This window comes from Pistacia vera, unplaced genomic scaffold (assembly GCF_008641045.1).
Source record: "Pistacia vera cultivar Batoury unplaced genomic scaffold, PisVer_v2 Contig686, whole genome shotgun sequence".
Classification (NCBI taxonomy): Eukaryota; Viridiplantae; Streptophyta; class Magnoliopsida; order Sapindales; family Anacardiaceae; genus Pistacia; species Pistacia vera.
Genome location: NW_022196541.1, coordinates 1,086,773 through 1,102,676, shown reverse-complemented (window position 1 = coordinate 1,102,676; position 15,904 = coordinate 1,086,773). Strand labels below are relative to the sequence as shown.

Below are 15,904 nucleotides of genomic sequence, written 5' to 3'. Positions count from 1 at the left end.
TGAAACTTGTACCTGACTAATAATTCTTGGATTTCAGAAGATTAATTGAGATACATATAAATTAACCTGACAGCCCCAATCAACAAAAAGAAATTATAAGCAAAGAAATAAAGATGTGACAAAATTATAATATTTCTTATAGTTTAAAAAAAAGATCGTGGTTGTTTATGAAAGAGGATTGCAATTCCCATCTTTATCTTAAACCCAACATTAGCATTTATGCTCTAGTCATTGAGTGAACATGGCAAAATTTGAGGCTGGAGCTTGGTTCATAGCTAGAAGCCTAGAATAACAAGCAGAGCCAGAAATCCTCACCCATAAGCAGAACATAAATATAGAAGAGCTGCAGCTGCATAGAATATGCAGCAACGATAGTAGTATAATTAGCGCTAAAATATTTTCCTTTTATGAATATTATAATGAAGAACATCACTGTGGTTTCGATGCTTTCAGTTACGTAAGGACTAATAAGTTTTCTATTGAGGTAGACAACAATTTTAGAGACCCTTTAATGGCGCTTTGTAAAGCTGGTGTAAGGTACAATATTAATGTGTCGGCGACCAATGAACTCATCTAATCCCTTCTAAAATATGCTTGATGATGACGATGAAGAATCTGAATCAGCATAGGTTGCTAATTTCTTTAAAAACGAGATGACTTCATCTGAGGATTGAAGTCGAAAGCGGGCATTTGTGCGAGTCCGTCCAACAGCACAAGAAAAGTAGTTCTCTTTATTCAGATCAAGCACATTCCATGACATCTTTTCGGGTGTTGGTCGCCGTGCACCAGCACAGTTTTGAGTGGGGATCTTTCTCTCAGGATTTGACGTAGGTCGTTGTGTTTTACCTTGAGATAACTTTGACCCACTTCTGCTTGCTGGAAGCTTCAATGATGGTCGTCTCTCCCCAGGTAACTTCAGTCCATCGGTTGGTTTAGTTCTTGAAATGCTTGTGGGTTCTGAAGGGAGTTCTGGCTCGAAAAAAGTGTACACGTCTTCATCCTAAAGAAATAAAAAATGCATTTTTTAAGTACAGGACTAAGGTAGAACTAATTTGATGTACACTGATCACCGAACATTTTCAACTAATCGAAGTGCAACATCAAAATCAAACATTGATCTTTCTGATGTTTATCAATCCGATTGCCTGAAATTATCAAGATTGTCTCTTACTTATCAATAGAATTATTGTAATTTTTTCGGCTATACCAAAAATAGTTCGTAGTATTCTATTAAAAGTTGTTCACAAGAAACATATTATGGCGGGATAAAGCAGAATGTACGTATGGGTGTGTGTGTTGGAAGGGACACAAACTGAAAAAATTGGAGTAAGAACCTGATTATATTAAAAGTGGAGAAAAAAGTACCTTCCCCAGAAAATGTCCAATACAAAGAACATAGTCAATTGGTGTTGTCATAGATTTACTGTGGACAATCTCCCCCAAAATACGATCAATTGCCGCACCCTGAATGAATATAAAACTTTCAAATAGTATAACCAGAACATATGGTTGAAACATCAAAAAATTCTAATGATATAAAATTTTTCAAGCATAGCAAGTGCAATCACCTTCGTAACACCAACTGCTCGCACCTCGACTGATCGACTTACTTGGACAACATCAACCGATGCATTTGAAATTGGGCCTGTCCAGAGATGCTGCAACATATCTCTTGCCTGAATTCTTCCAAATTCAACATCTACAACCACAATAATATGAGAAGGTCAAATGAAGAGAGAAAAATATGAAAGGCAGAACTAACTTAAAAACTATGTCCAATACCTGCGTACTTGTAATTCCATACAAGTGATGTTTCACGCTGTTCAAAATGTGACCGCGGTGTTCGTTCAGTGAAATACTCAAAAACATGCTGAAAATATGTCAGCAGCACCATAAGCTTAGAGGCCAGAAGAGACAATTAATAAGAAATATAACTGTATTATAGGCACCTTAACACTGTCAACCCATTCCATATTTAAATGCTCCGGCATTGTTGTCATCCATTCTCCAATGGTACGGCGTAAAAACATCCCGTTTTCTGCTGCCAACCACATGTCATACCCCCCAAAGTTCTGTGAAATAACTCAATTAGTTAAAAAATGGATTATAGAAAGGCCAGAAAAGAAGTAAAGAATGGGGCTGGATCAAGTACATAATCCAAGACATTTCTGTCACTCCCACTAAGGACAACAATTGTTGTCTTTGGATCATTGCACAGTGCAGTTAGGGGTTCATGTAACTCCGGGTGCAGCTTCAGTTCCATTTCTCTAATTTGATCACCTCTTCTACCAGGAGTGTCCACCGGTTCAGTTAATGTTGCATTGAAACCCTGAGTTTTGGAACACCATCAATGTGCCAAGAAAAAAAAAATGGAGGTTCAAAAGGAAATAAAAAGATTAAAATAAAACGCTAAATCATGAATCATAAGCACCATATAACATTAAGCTGACCTCTAATGTGTCTTATGCTAAACCATAAAGCTCAAGAGTCTTTATAGTTCTTAAGACTGCATAGTCAAAATGCTCATAATGCAAATCAAAGTATCAGAACCTCTAACAGCAAGATGATCTACAACCTGTCAAAACCGAACCATAAATCTCAAGAATGTCCATTACTTTCTGATTATTAACTTCAGAAACTGGATAAATATTTCCAGTAATATGCTCATAATCCTCTTTGGATATCATGAAGCAAACATGATTCCAAGTTAGACATGTTAGAATTCAAGGGACAGGACCCTGGTAGAATGAATCTCCTTAAAGAAGTTCTCTGTGGAATAACTAACAAAGATGGAAACCATGCAAATCTCATAATTTTCATATCTATATGGATGTAACCAGGAAGCAGAGGGAAATCGATGTAGGCTGCGATAGAACAAAACGGATGGAAGAAATTGAAATAAAATCAAGATGTTAAAAGACAAAGTTCCACCAAGAAAGTAGTGACAGGCTCGAATATATACACAGAAAACATGCTCTTCAAATAGCATGGGATCAGACATTAATTTTCAGTCTTTTGAGTAATGTTGAAGTAGACTCACAATCTTGAGTCAGTGTAATGTCAATATTTATGAATGACTGACTTAATGGTTCAAATTTAAAAATACAAATCAATTTACAAGTTTAAGCTGGTAACCTATTGGCATGACCTGTTTACTCCCTTTTAAACTTTTTTTCTTTTGCAAAACAAACACTGAACCACTAAGAAGTTATTTAGTCCTCATGGGAAAAGAAATACTTTGGTTAGATAAGAAACAATAAATGAAAATTATTGGTTGAGAAATTGAACAAGTTCTCATGGCCACTAATTTTAAGCTGCAGAGAGATTGTTTTCTAGGAAAAGTTTTCAGAAGAAAAATTCATCTACATCTAATCAGGCGTTGTCATAATTCAACTTAAAAATAGAACTACTCAACCTTCATCGAGATTGTTAAAAATATCATGAAATGTCCTAGGTATAGATGTATCAAAATATCCGTGTACTCCAAATTTTGACCAAACTCTCTATCTCACTTTTCTCTTGACATAAAGTGTCCAACACAATTCACTATCATAAAGATTTCAATGCGTTGATTCATTAATGACCTATGATGATGTTTCAACAAACTTCACATACTAAACGTTGATGCAGTTGAATACCATAAACTTCAATTGAGAACTGGTAGTAAAAGATGTGTATTTATGTTATTACTCAATTGAAGAACATTCCAATTGTTCTATGGTATTAAGATCAAATATAGGATACCAGTATGAGCAAACGATTGTAAGACCGCAAATAACGTTCAATTGCATCTGCTTCTCGAAGGTTAGGAGGGACTTGTTTTATCCTCAGCTCTGCCTCAACAACTGTAACGTTCAGTTCACTGCAAAGTAATTATACAAAATTCAAATCTTTAAGAATGCTGACAAACTCCCCATGAACATTCGGATGGTTGGCATGAAAACATAGATGCTTAATCTGAAACACAGATAAATAAATACAAAACCAAAAAGTCATTTTCATTGAATTCTCATACATATAGTACACCAATAAACTTTATCCACGAATACAACCCAAAGCATTCATAAATGTACCTTGACATATCAGAATAGAATTGAGTTTCCGATTTTGTTGCTTTCTTTTTGGATAAAACCAAAATGTGATATTCTCTATAAAGTAATATATTCCATCAATGCAAGGGACAACTACCAAAGAGATATGTCAAACTTATTTTTTTCTCTTGCACAAGCTCAAAAAGAAAAAATTCAGAACCACACGTCATATAAGTGTTCATTGTTGATGACATTTCTGAAATAAAAATAGTTAGCATAATCAAGGAAAAGAGTTTCCCTTGCAAATGGCCACAAATTTTTTATAGGTATCCAAAGTTTCAAGGCTAGTGTCTCCATGTAAGGCTTCAATGGAGCATATTCCTATGTCCAAATTTTAACCCATGTACAAAACATTCAGAAGTACACCAAAGGCGTGAATTGCAGAAGGTACAAGTACATCTAGGTATGCTTTATTAAAACTCAGGCCACTGTCCTTTTCCAAAGATCTCCAGAGTATCAAACCTGGTAAACATTTAGAGTATGGAGTTCTCAACTTTTAACCAGGATTTTAGCGCCAATAAAAAACCAACTTGGGCACTGTTCAACACGGAAACATTTAATAAATTACAAATTGATAACTAATATCCAATATAATGTTAAAGGTTCCTTAAAGAGACATAGCATTCTTTTCTTGAGGGGTCTGGGGATTACAACATAGTGATGTAAAGGACTTCATTAAGATTCTAGCACCAATTAGGAAGACTGCATATTTCACTTGGACATCTCAAAATCATCAAAATTCAGTTAAATCATAATACGTTAGTTAGTTATGGAACTATGTTTATAAAGTTCACAATCAAATGGACAACAAATATTTGCTTTATTAAGATCATGAAGTTTCTCTCCAATGGATAATATCTATTATTGAGGCATATGATTGGATGGGACGGGATCCAGTTAATCAGAAGCATTATAATCACACTCTCCTTCCCCCAATTAATTTTAGGTCTACCACTATCAAAAAACTTGTCTACTAGTCAACAAAGCCTATGATATAATCTAGTTGAAAGATTAAATTAAATATTGATCTCCAAAATCATATGCTCAGGAAAGTAGACAGTACAAATACACAGTCCACTTGACAGAGATGCTAACAATTAATGCATACTCTTAGGTGGGTACAAGGATCACAGATGCCAATAAAAATGGCTCAGAGATCGAACACATTGTATTTTTTTATGAGTTATTAAGTTGTTCCTATTTTTTATTAAAAGGATGCCTTCTGCCCATAAGAATTATTTTTCTACTTTATTTTGTATACAACAAATTAAATTTTAGACTTAAATATCATTTGTGCCTTTACCTGATAGCTAAACTTTTAGATCAAGTGATGTCTTGATATGCATCATCTAAGAAAAGCATGACACAACTACCAATAAATGCTGAAGACCAAAAGATGTAAGTATTGTCAGTTTCACACTGCAAAGCAGATCATGACACTATTTTAATCATACCTTACAAAGGTTTCAGCCCATTCCTGAGCAGTGTGAGTTGTCACATGTTTAAAATTATGTCGATGTCGCTTCTCTCTCTCTTCAGGTGACATGTTCAGAGCTCGAGCAATTGAATTAGCCACTTCCGTGATGTTCCAAGGGTTCACCAAGATCGCTCCAGCTCCCAGAGATTGTGCAGCACCTGCAAACTACAAAGTATATCAAGAGTATCAAAATTTTTGCTGAAATATTTTCAACTTCTATGGAATATGGCAGTGTTATTGCGAAGTTGAATATTGTTTCGGTTAGAGAAGGATACATGTGACATATAGATATTAATCAACAGTCTACTGTAATATAGTAGAATTCAAAAAATATGTTAAGAATCTACTTTCAACTCTGACATTGCATCTTCAAGGACCAACTAAAATCAGCATAAAACTTAGAAGTGATGAACAATTACTTCACTGAGAATGAGAACTCCTTTCTTAGAGTCTTGGCATGCCACAAACTCATAGCTGACAAGATTCATTCCATCCCTTAAAGATGTGACAAGGGCTACATCTGAGGAAAAACATAAAAAAGAAGGGAAATAAATTTCATTATTCCTAAGTTCCAAAGACATCTTTTTTATCACAAACAATTGAATAAGCAACAACATTACACTGATAGTTCATCAGTTTTAGTACAAGATCTGACTTCAATTAATAATTATACAAATCTGAAAGCTTAGCTCCCGAAATTAATAGAGAATTGATTTCAATTTTTTTCCAAAAGGATCACAAATCAAATTATTACTGATCAGTGAACATAAATATCTTCAATGACCAACATTGATTTATTATTCAAAAATTTCTGTTGGTCCATGACTTCAGTAAACCATTCCTATATGAAAAATAAATAAAATAATGTAATGAAAAAAATACAAGGATCAGCATACAGTGACATAAGGAGGTTTACTTTTTTATTTACAGTGCATTTGGTTCAGAGAACGTTGTATTATTGAGAACGTTATATTAATGGAAAGACAAATTACCTTAAAGATCACTAAGAATGTTTAAAAAAATGTGTTTGATTATATTGAAATAAATTGGTGAGTATGTTATATTGATACATTTGGTTGGGAGGAATAAATTGGTGAGTATATTATATAGATTACAAAATTGCACTCATTTTTAAATATTAATATATTATTATTTTTTGAATTATTTCTTTCAACCCCCCTACATTTGAGATTTTGCTAGAACACCCCAACCACATAAAAGTTTAATTTCTAACAAAATCAACCCCACCCACCCCAAACCATTGCCAACCGCTAACCGCCAGTGGCCGGAGCAGTGCACAACCGGCCAGATCTGGCCGATCGGAAAAGGCCAGATTTCCAACCAGATCTGGCCGATTGGAAACGGCCAGATTTCCAACCAGATGCAACCGGTCATACGCCATTCCTGCGAAGTCAACCGGTGGTGGTCTTGGATGGCCCGCAATTTGTTTTAAATATAAGGGCATTACTGTCCAAAAACTTAATTAATTAGGAGTAAAATTATAATGCCCGATTCATGTAAATTAATTTCAAAATAAGGGCATTATTATCCTAAAATTTTATTAATAAGGGGTAAAATTGTAAGAAAAATTAGATTACTAAGTAATATCAAAATATCTAAAAAAATGGTGGTAATCAGATTACCACCTATATAACCAACAGTGGTTAATATTGGTATTTAAGAATTACCGAAATCTTATATTACTTGACAATTAAACATAATGATGTAAGTAATATAAGATGACATTACTGGAGTAATGTCAAATATCCTCCAACCAAACGCACCCTTAAGGTAAAATTTGATGACGAAGAAGGTATAATTGTCATAGTTCAATAATGTTTGGTAACTTCAGGAGATCATACACTCAGCCTGTCAACAACAAACCAATTTGAACTAGAAAAATAGAAAACAAAAATGAGAAACAAAAAAAGAAAAAAAAAAAACAAAAATGAGAAACAAAAAAAGAAAAAAAAAAATACTTCAAGAGCACATGTTGGTGTTTCTGTAGTAGAAAAGTAAGGGTCTATTTGTAACTTGCAACAACTATTATTTACTCTGCAAAAAGTCTTTGCATGCATCAATGATATAAAAAAGGTGTTCTTTCAACATAACATAGACAATCAACAGACAACAAATACTTACATAATATTATATTTTAATACTATTAAATAAATAATAAATAAAAGGTCTAGAAGAACTCATGTTGAAAAGTGATCACATGCAACGAAAATTATGTAAGTTAAGAAATTACAGAAAGTAAAAGATACAGTGCAACAAATAAATACCAGTAACAGCATATATAGCACACAATTGAAGAAAGTCCAGCGAACGATCCTGTAAAAAAGAGGGGAATTTTATTAAAAACTCTTGCTGATATAAATTACCATTCTAGCTCAATCATGATAACAAATATATACCATGCTATGCATCAGAATACAAGATTTAGCGCAAACACTGGACATAATTGACAATTTTCCAAATAGTTTATGTATGAATAGAGTGTAAAACCATCAAAAGGAATTTTTTCAGTAATAAGTTTCAGTCTCCATGTCTTCTCACAAGGGTGATCTATTGAAACCCACAGACTATATAGTCATTAATGATGCAATCCCAACTCTTTTGAAGACAATATCTAGAAGATGATTCTGAAAGCCAGCATTGCAAATGCTAATGTCAACAAGACATCATAAAAGCAAATAAATAATCCGTGAAAGGAAATTCAGTTAATCTTCCTTTCTTTCTGTATCTACAAATTCATTATCCATCTCACCATTGCTTGTTTGCTGCTTTAATATTAGATTATTAGGACAGTAAAATTTTGTTGCCCATTCTTCCCAATAACATAATGTTTTGTTAGGTGCAAGTTGCTAATATGAATAATATGGACAGCCTGCACAGTAAAAGAAAGAACATCTATCCAGAAAAGCTTGTGCAGTGTATTCTAAATTATTGTGGCATTGTAGACCTTATCCACAGCATTGTGCAGCCTATTCAAGCTATGAGGATATTGAATACTCATACTATATCTTCTATGACAAGCTCTAACATTTTGTTCAACTTTCCTTCAGTCGAGACATCAAAAATACTCCTATCCCATCCCTCATGTTCAATTACACTATGAGTAATACTACACATACAACATTTTTATACAACATTTCTCATACAACATTATGTGGCAAAAGATGATTGGATGAAAGTTTATTTTTAATTTAAAATCAACCAATCATCTTTAATCACATCATATTGTATGAGAAATGTTGTATCAAAATGTTGCATGTGTAGTATTATGCATTACACTATACCTAAAACCTTAAGTTTAAGCTAATAATTAAAGGTTCAGCAATATTAAATAAACTGTAACTCGTTGAACCTGTTATGTAGGCCACCTTGAGGCTTTTCTACATTGCCAACAAATCTACACTGTATCTAATACAGAATAAAATAACATTGAAATTGATCTGAACATAAGTCTAAGTAACACTGCTTCGCTCAGTAACGCACTGAGCTAAAGAAGAAGAAAATACAGTAAGCATCTCATGAATTAATAAAGCTAGGAAGTCAAGACAAACCAGATGGTGTATTGGAACAGTAGTCAGTGTTCCAAAACGGCCATTAATGCGTCCAACAATTTCGTGAACCTGGCTTGTAAGTTTTTGATCTGTAAATATATACAAGCCCAATCAATAACGTCATGTTAAAAATCAAATAATTGAGTAATAAAAGGAACAATACTAACAAATCAAGTTTATTGAAGCACAAAAAGAGACGGCCTGGTTTAAAACGTGACCCTAACTTTACAAACAAGTAATAAATTATACTAAGATCAAAGCTTTGTTTGAAGAAAGCAGAAATTGGAGCATGTTCTGAACCAATGATCACCAANTATCAAAATGTTGCATGTGTAGTATTATGCATTACACTATACCCAAAACCTTAAGTTTAAGCTAATAATTAAAGGTTCAGCAATATTAAATAAACTGTAACTCGTTGAACCTGTTATGTAGGCCACCTTGAGGCTTTTCTACATTGCCAACAAATCTACACTGTATCTAATACAGAATAAAATAACATTGAAATTGATCTGAACATAAGTCTAAGTAACACTGCTTCGCTCAGTAACGCACTGAGCTAAAGAAGAAGAAAATACAGTAAGCATCTCATGAATTAATAAAGCTAGGAAGTCAAGACAAACCAGATGGTGTATTGGAACAGTAGTCAGTGTTCCAAAACGGCCATTAATGCGTCCAACAATTTCGTGAACCTGGCTTGTAAGTTTTTGATCTGTAAATATATACAAGCCCAATCAATAACATCATGTTAAAAATCAAATAATTGAGTAATAAAAGGAACAATACTAACAAATCAAGTTTATTGAAGCACAAAAAGAGACAGCATGGTTTAAAACGTGACCCTAACTTTACAAACAAGTAATAAAATATACTAAGATCAAAGCTTTGTTTGAAGAAAGCAGAAATTGGAGCATGTTCTGAACCAATGATCACAAACTGAAAAAAATAGTGATACAGCAGCAGTGGGTTTCTAAAAACTGGAATAGACTAGATGGTGAATCACTCACAACCCAAATATCTATGGGTTGCATCCATCTATATGATATAATCCACCTAGATGAAGCACTAATAACTCATAAAGTAAGTCAGTATATCCAGACACAATTCATGATTTTGATTGGTCTTGATCAACTAAAAATAGTCACTCAAGCAAAGACCATAAGCTCAGAAAAGCTAAAACAATCTTTTAATAATATGCAATTTTAGACACAACAGTCTGTAAGCAGAACAATATATGAAAGAAGCAGCAACAAATTATAGAGGGGAAATACATTCAGGAACATCTGTTCTTGTTGGCACTGCAATTTGCAGCAAAACAACTTTCTCACGCCATTCAGGGTTTTCCTCAAGGAACTTTTCAAAAGCCAATATCTTCTGTGGAATTCCTTTAATCATATCAAGACGATCAACACCTAACATTACCTGTCAAGTCAGATCAGTTATCGTAAGTTTACAGTACTCTGAACACAAAACTACTACAATATTAAACGAGACACCATCTTACCAAGGGTGCATAACTTCTTTCTAGACTTTATATAATTTTAAAATAAAAATGTAATGAGGAAAGCATTTTAATCCTCTACCAATAAACAACCATATATATAAATATAATCTTGAACAAAGCCAACAAGAAATGAACAAGTGCCATGCTAAGATACATGACATCGTAGTGCACTAACTCAATGAGAAAAAAGGATGAATATTAGGGTTAGTCATTTCTGTTTTATATGCAATCCATTTGACTGAAACTACTCTTCGATGTCACCCAAATCAACTTCTAAAAACATTGACAAGCAAGTAGCAGCATCATAAAGTAAAGGCAACACTTACCTTTCGGCCAGCAAATGTCTCTTTTAAATCTTTGATGTGTTCCTGAACTTGAGGATTCTCAAGTGCTCGCATGAACCGATCTGAGTCTATCCCAATAGGAAACTAAATATTCAAACAAATTAAAGAATCAAAATATAATTTTAAAAGAATTTATGACCTTTTCATTACAGAACATGTTCAAGAACTAATATGCCAAAGCAACAACCAAAGTAACAACTCTTCAAGAATCAAACAAAGCCAAACAATCCAAGAAATTATCATCTCAAAATATACCGCAGCAACACGAGTCAGTTTCCCTTGGTCCTCAACTCCTTCAGGTGTCCCCTCAAGTCCAAGAATACGAGTACAAGCACTGACAAAATGCCTTGCATAATCATACGTGTGAAAACTGCAAAATAAAAATTAAACTCACTTTACATGCTTAACATATAAAAAGAAAATTCTATCAAACCAATTACCACAATTTGAATATTATAATTATGGATATGACAAAAGTGAATATACAAACTGTAATATTGAAATAAGTTGACATAGCATGAACTTACATGATGCCCAGACAATCAATCTAGAAACTGAAATTCCACCATAAGGTTTTTTTCCTTCTCTTTATTTTAAAGTAAATCATAAGAGTCTCATAGGAGATATCATTCTGAAACCAACTTGATCTTTGACTTAATCACAAAACAGGCTAAATTAAGGAAAATGTTAAACTAATAATTACCTAAGATAAAGAGATCTTTAAGAAATGCCAAACTTAGCAATAGGCCTTAGATGGATAAAGCAAAGGGATTAATATGAATATTAAGTTGTCCAGAGATTCATGATAGAAGAACAGCATAAATTACGGGAAACCCACAGCAACTTTTCCTTACATCCACTTAATTTTCTCACATTGTAAGACCTAAAATACAGGGCTTAGGTCAATGCAAAAAAAGTTGGTGTAAACAGAAATATGCCTATTGTCATTTAGGTTATTAACTATAACATTCATCAGATCAAAGAATAACCTANTCAACTTAATAAACTCCCTAGGTTTGCTAACTTAACTAAACACTCTAATATATAATTTTTTATAAAATGACAAAAACACCCCCACCCACCTATAGTGCCAGATTCTGGCCATCACCACCGAAATCTGATCGGAATCTGGCGTTATGACGCAGATCGGTTGGATCTGGTCGTCGATGACAGCAAAAGGCCAGATCTGACTGTCAGCGATGGCCAAAGATATGGCCGTCGTTGACGGTGGTTGCCAGAATCTAGCAACTATGGGTGGATGGGGTATTTTTGTTAATTTATAAATTTTTTTGCTAGGGCTATTTTTGTCAATTAACAAACTTAGGGGGGTTTAAATGGTTTTTTAATTTAGGATAGGATTTTGAAAATAAGGAAACAAACGTGCATTTGTAATTGGAATAGGGATAGAATATGGATAAATAATAAACCAAACGGACCCAAAATAATGCCAGAAATCCTCTCACCTCTTCACTCCACTGACGTGGTAAGACGTTTCTCCTCCTCACTCGACTAATTTGGTGAGACCATCCAATAAAATAAAAACAAATATTATTAATTTTGAAAACTATTCCTTATGATGGGGGTTACTCATGAAGGTTTGTAGGTAATTATTTTTAAATCATACTAATGAGTAAATGAAAGAAAAAATTAGATAATAAATATATGACAACACAATGTCATTATACTATTAGAAGGCCTCGCCACATAAACAAATGAGATGGTGAGACTATCTCAAATATGCATTTCTCTTAATCACTTTACCATGAGAGTGTAGAAAGTATTATACTGTAGAAAGTAAGGATAAACGCACCTATAAATTTCTGACATTAAATATAAAATTCATAAAGGGATATTCGATGTTAATGACAAGCAGCTTAATCACTTTACCTTGAGACTCTGTCACAGAACCAGGAGCTACTGTCGAAATGAAAGATTCATTAAAAAACGAATACAATTCAAACCGGGAAATACAGCTCGGAGTCAACACTCTTCCTCCTCTCTTCCCCCCACAACAGAATCGTAAATCAGCATTGGCCGCTTGAAGACATGTAAAACAATCTCTACTAGACAAACCCTGTGTGCACTGCACAAGCCCATACAACGTTTCATTAACTCTAAAATTCTCCTTCTTAGCTCCCGCGAACTTATCCGGTGAATCAGCAGCTTTACTCGCGGCTGCGTTCATCAAACTCAACACCGAATCATCAAACTTGTCGGGCTCCGTAACATTTTCGGTGTTTGGCACCCCAACTGAGGGATTTTGTGACAAGACAGAGAAGAGAGACTGGTTTGAGTATTGCAAATGGCACTCATCGAACCATGTTATAGCTAGTTTTCCAGTTGGACAAACTAGAGTTACGTATCTGGCTGCATAAGTAACACAGTCTTGGCAAGTGGTGGAGTTGAGATCACGACGGCAAAGAAAGAGACCGTAGACCTCGTCAGGAGCTTGGCCTGCGACGGCGTTGCGGAAAATGACTTGGGAAAGTCCATTGGAGGTGTAGATAGTACTGGGGTTGGAGGAAAGATAGGATAAGAGAAGCTTGAGGTTGGAGTGATAAGTGCTGTTAATGGTGAAATGGGAAGAAGAGGAGGATGGACAATACTCGGCGATTAATACTGGGGTGATAAATGCTTTTGTGAAAGTGATGGTCAGAAAGCTTGAGAGATAGAGAAAAACCACAAGGATCATGGAGAATAAATTTACAGGAAAAAGCTAGCTCCAATATTTCTTAGATTAAGTTTGTTTTCAGAAATGATTAGAGACATGAAGATATGCATCTCAAAATTTGCCTTGGCAGAGTAGACGTACGAGTCAACTGGCGGCAAGCTGGTCAAGCAAATCAGGTGTTTCCGAAGGCAAAATGTGTAAAAGTCTAAATTAATTTGTGTGGAAACAAGAATTAAAATTAAAGAGATCTGATTTTAAAATTACAGACCTCAATTCTTGTATATAAGATCAAGATCGAGTTTACTTTTTATANGTGAAATTTCTTGCATCTCTAATTTGAAAACGAACAAGCATGGAAAGTAGATAAATCAAACAACACACAAACAAATGGCAAGAGGTCAGATAGAATGATAAAAAAGAGGAAGGCATCCACAAAATTGCATGAGGCAACAGAAAGTCTTCTACCATAGAGTCCTGGTTACTTAAGCCATTATCAAAATCCAACATTCAGAAACTCGGGTGTGTAGAAGTATAAGTATTTCTACTATATTAAGTAAAAAAAAGTTGAGAAAATACAGAAGACAAGGTGAAAAAGGAAAAAACTAGAGAATGAGATCCACAGAAGTTTCTGGGATGATAACAGGGCTCTCTGTTTTATCTTTGTTCATGATTCGCTTCGATGAAAATACATACGCATTGCATGAAAGAAAATAATAGTAGCTCATTGAGTTCAACCAAATATACATTATATATAAAATTCACACCCAGAAGCTATAAATACAGCATAACTGCGAAAGTATCAAAAGCCCACCTCCAGACAAATTCAAGAAATAGCACCAAACCGTTGAAGCAAAACCAAGATTCTACAAGAACGGTTCTTCTCGCTGCGTTTTGATCTAATATGTTGCCTAATGGGTCTTTAATATTAAGCCACCAAGTTAGAGAAAGAAGGGAAGAGAAAAAGATATAGGGAACCCTCCAGATTCCGCGTGGCTGAAGGTTATCACCGTGACAGGAAAAGAGAGGGACAAACGAGACCCTCGTGTAAGCCTTAGAGGGTACAAAAAGCCTTACAGCCATGCAAATAAACCAAAGATTGTGCTGAAAAGATAACGGAAATCACTAGTATTTTACCCGAAAAGAAAAAGAAAAGTAGTCTTAATCCCTGGGACTTGGAAGAATGATACCTAGGATATCTCCACGCAGTACCGCCAATGCAGTAACAAAAATACTAAATCATATTTTTAGTAACAGGTATTTGCGGATTTCTAAAAAGAAGTTTTGATGACTCAGCAACTGAGGAGACTTGTACATATTTTTAGCATGCCCATTCTTGGTTAGTATTAGGTGGGGCTTATTTACTCTTGGGGCATTTTATGCCGACGAAACTGTTATCTAAGTTATACTGATAAATTGATCAATGATTACTTTTGACTTTCTAAATATGATAATTACTAAATTAGTGTTATACACAATTTCCACAGTTTCAAAAGAAAAAAAAATTAACTAACAAACACAATTTTAGATTTAAAATAAAATTAACACTACATAAATAAAGTTTGAATATAGATTCTCCTATATAAAACAAATACAACAATATATATAAAACTTAAAACATACGTTATAAATAACACAACAATACAAAAATAATGTTACCTCGCTTTACCTACCAATATTATATATTAAACACTACTCAACAAATTAAAACTTAAAATATATGCTAAATTAAACAATATAATGTTAAGCATAACTAATGTTATGTAAGTATAATTTCTGTCATTCCAAGTGTATAGATCTATAAAACAATATGATGATTAGTGAGAGTTGCGAAATGACGCTTGATAAAAGATGAAGGATATATATTTTGCTTTCACCTTTTTTAGGTAACAAGTCAGTATGCTACTATATCAAATCACTTTCTAATTTCAAATCCAAGAGTCTAAAACTTTTTTCAAAATAAGCATTTTACTATAAAAATTGCCTCACTGAAGTTTCAATCAAAAAAGAGAAGAAAAAAAATCACAACTGGCCTAAAAAAGTATTACCATCTTGGGTAATTTCCAAATATAATCAAGGTTCTCGTTTAAAACCAGTTACACAGCGGTACAATTACAATTTACAATAGTTTTTCTTTTACGTTTACAATCTTTAGCCATGGGAACTTAGAATAATTTTTCTTCCTTTTCAGAGCATGCTAATCAGTTAAATGCTATTTAGGAATGAATACAGTACAGTGAGACTTGGAGAA

At 33.9% G+C, this 15,904-nt stretch overlaps 2 protein-coding genes across 2 annotated transcripts; both read right to left on the bottom strand.

Moving 5' to 3' along the window:
* Positions 1 to 383: 383 nt before the first annotated feature.
* On the bottom strand, positions 384 to 11,504 carry LOC116113635 (alpha,alpha-trehalose-phosphate synthase [UDP-forming] 1-like). The gene is made up of 15 exons (XM_031399786.1): positions 11,476 to 11,504; positions 11,241 to 11,355; positions 10,968 to 11,069; positions 10,409 to 10,559; positions 9,761 to 9,849; positions 7,854 to 7,902; positions 5,988 to 6,088; positions 5,546 to 5,733; positions 3,745 to 3,862; positions 2,153 to 2,329; positions 1,950 to 2,072; positions 1,783 to 1,870; positions 1,569 to 1,699; positions 1,366 to 1,464; positions 384 to 1,000 (listed from the first exon to the last, which is right to left on the bottom strand). The coding sequence occupies exons 1-15, from the start codon at positions 11,502 to 11,504 to the stop codon at positions 584 to 586; spliced, it is 1,977 nt and encodes a 658-aa protein (XP_031255646.1). The 3' UTR covers positions 384 to 583.
* Positions 11,505 to 12,244: 740 nt separating this feature from the next.
* Positions 12,245 to 13,767, bottom strand: LOC116113614 (cysteine-rich receptor-like protein kinase 25). The gene is made up of 2 exons (XM_031399767.1): positions 12,873 to 13,767; positions 12,245 to 12,494 (listed from the first exon to the last, which is right to left on the bottom strand). Exons 1-2 carry the CDS (start codon positions 13,675 to 13,677, stop codon positions 12,487 to 12,489), a joined length of 813 nt encoding a protein of 270 aa, XP_031255627.1. The 5' UTR covers positions 13,678 to 13,767; the 3' UTR covers positions 12,245 to 12,486.
* Between the last annotated feature and the right edge of the window lie 2,137 nt (positions 13,768 to 15,904).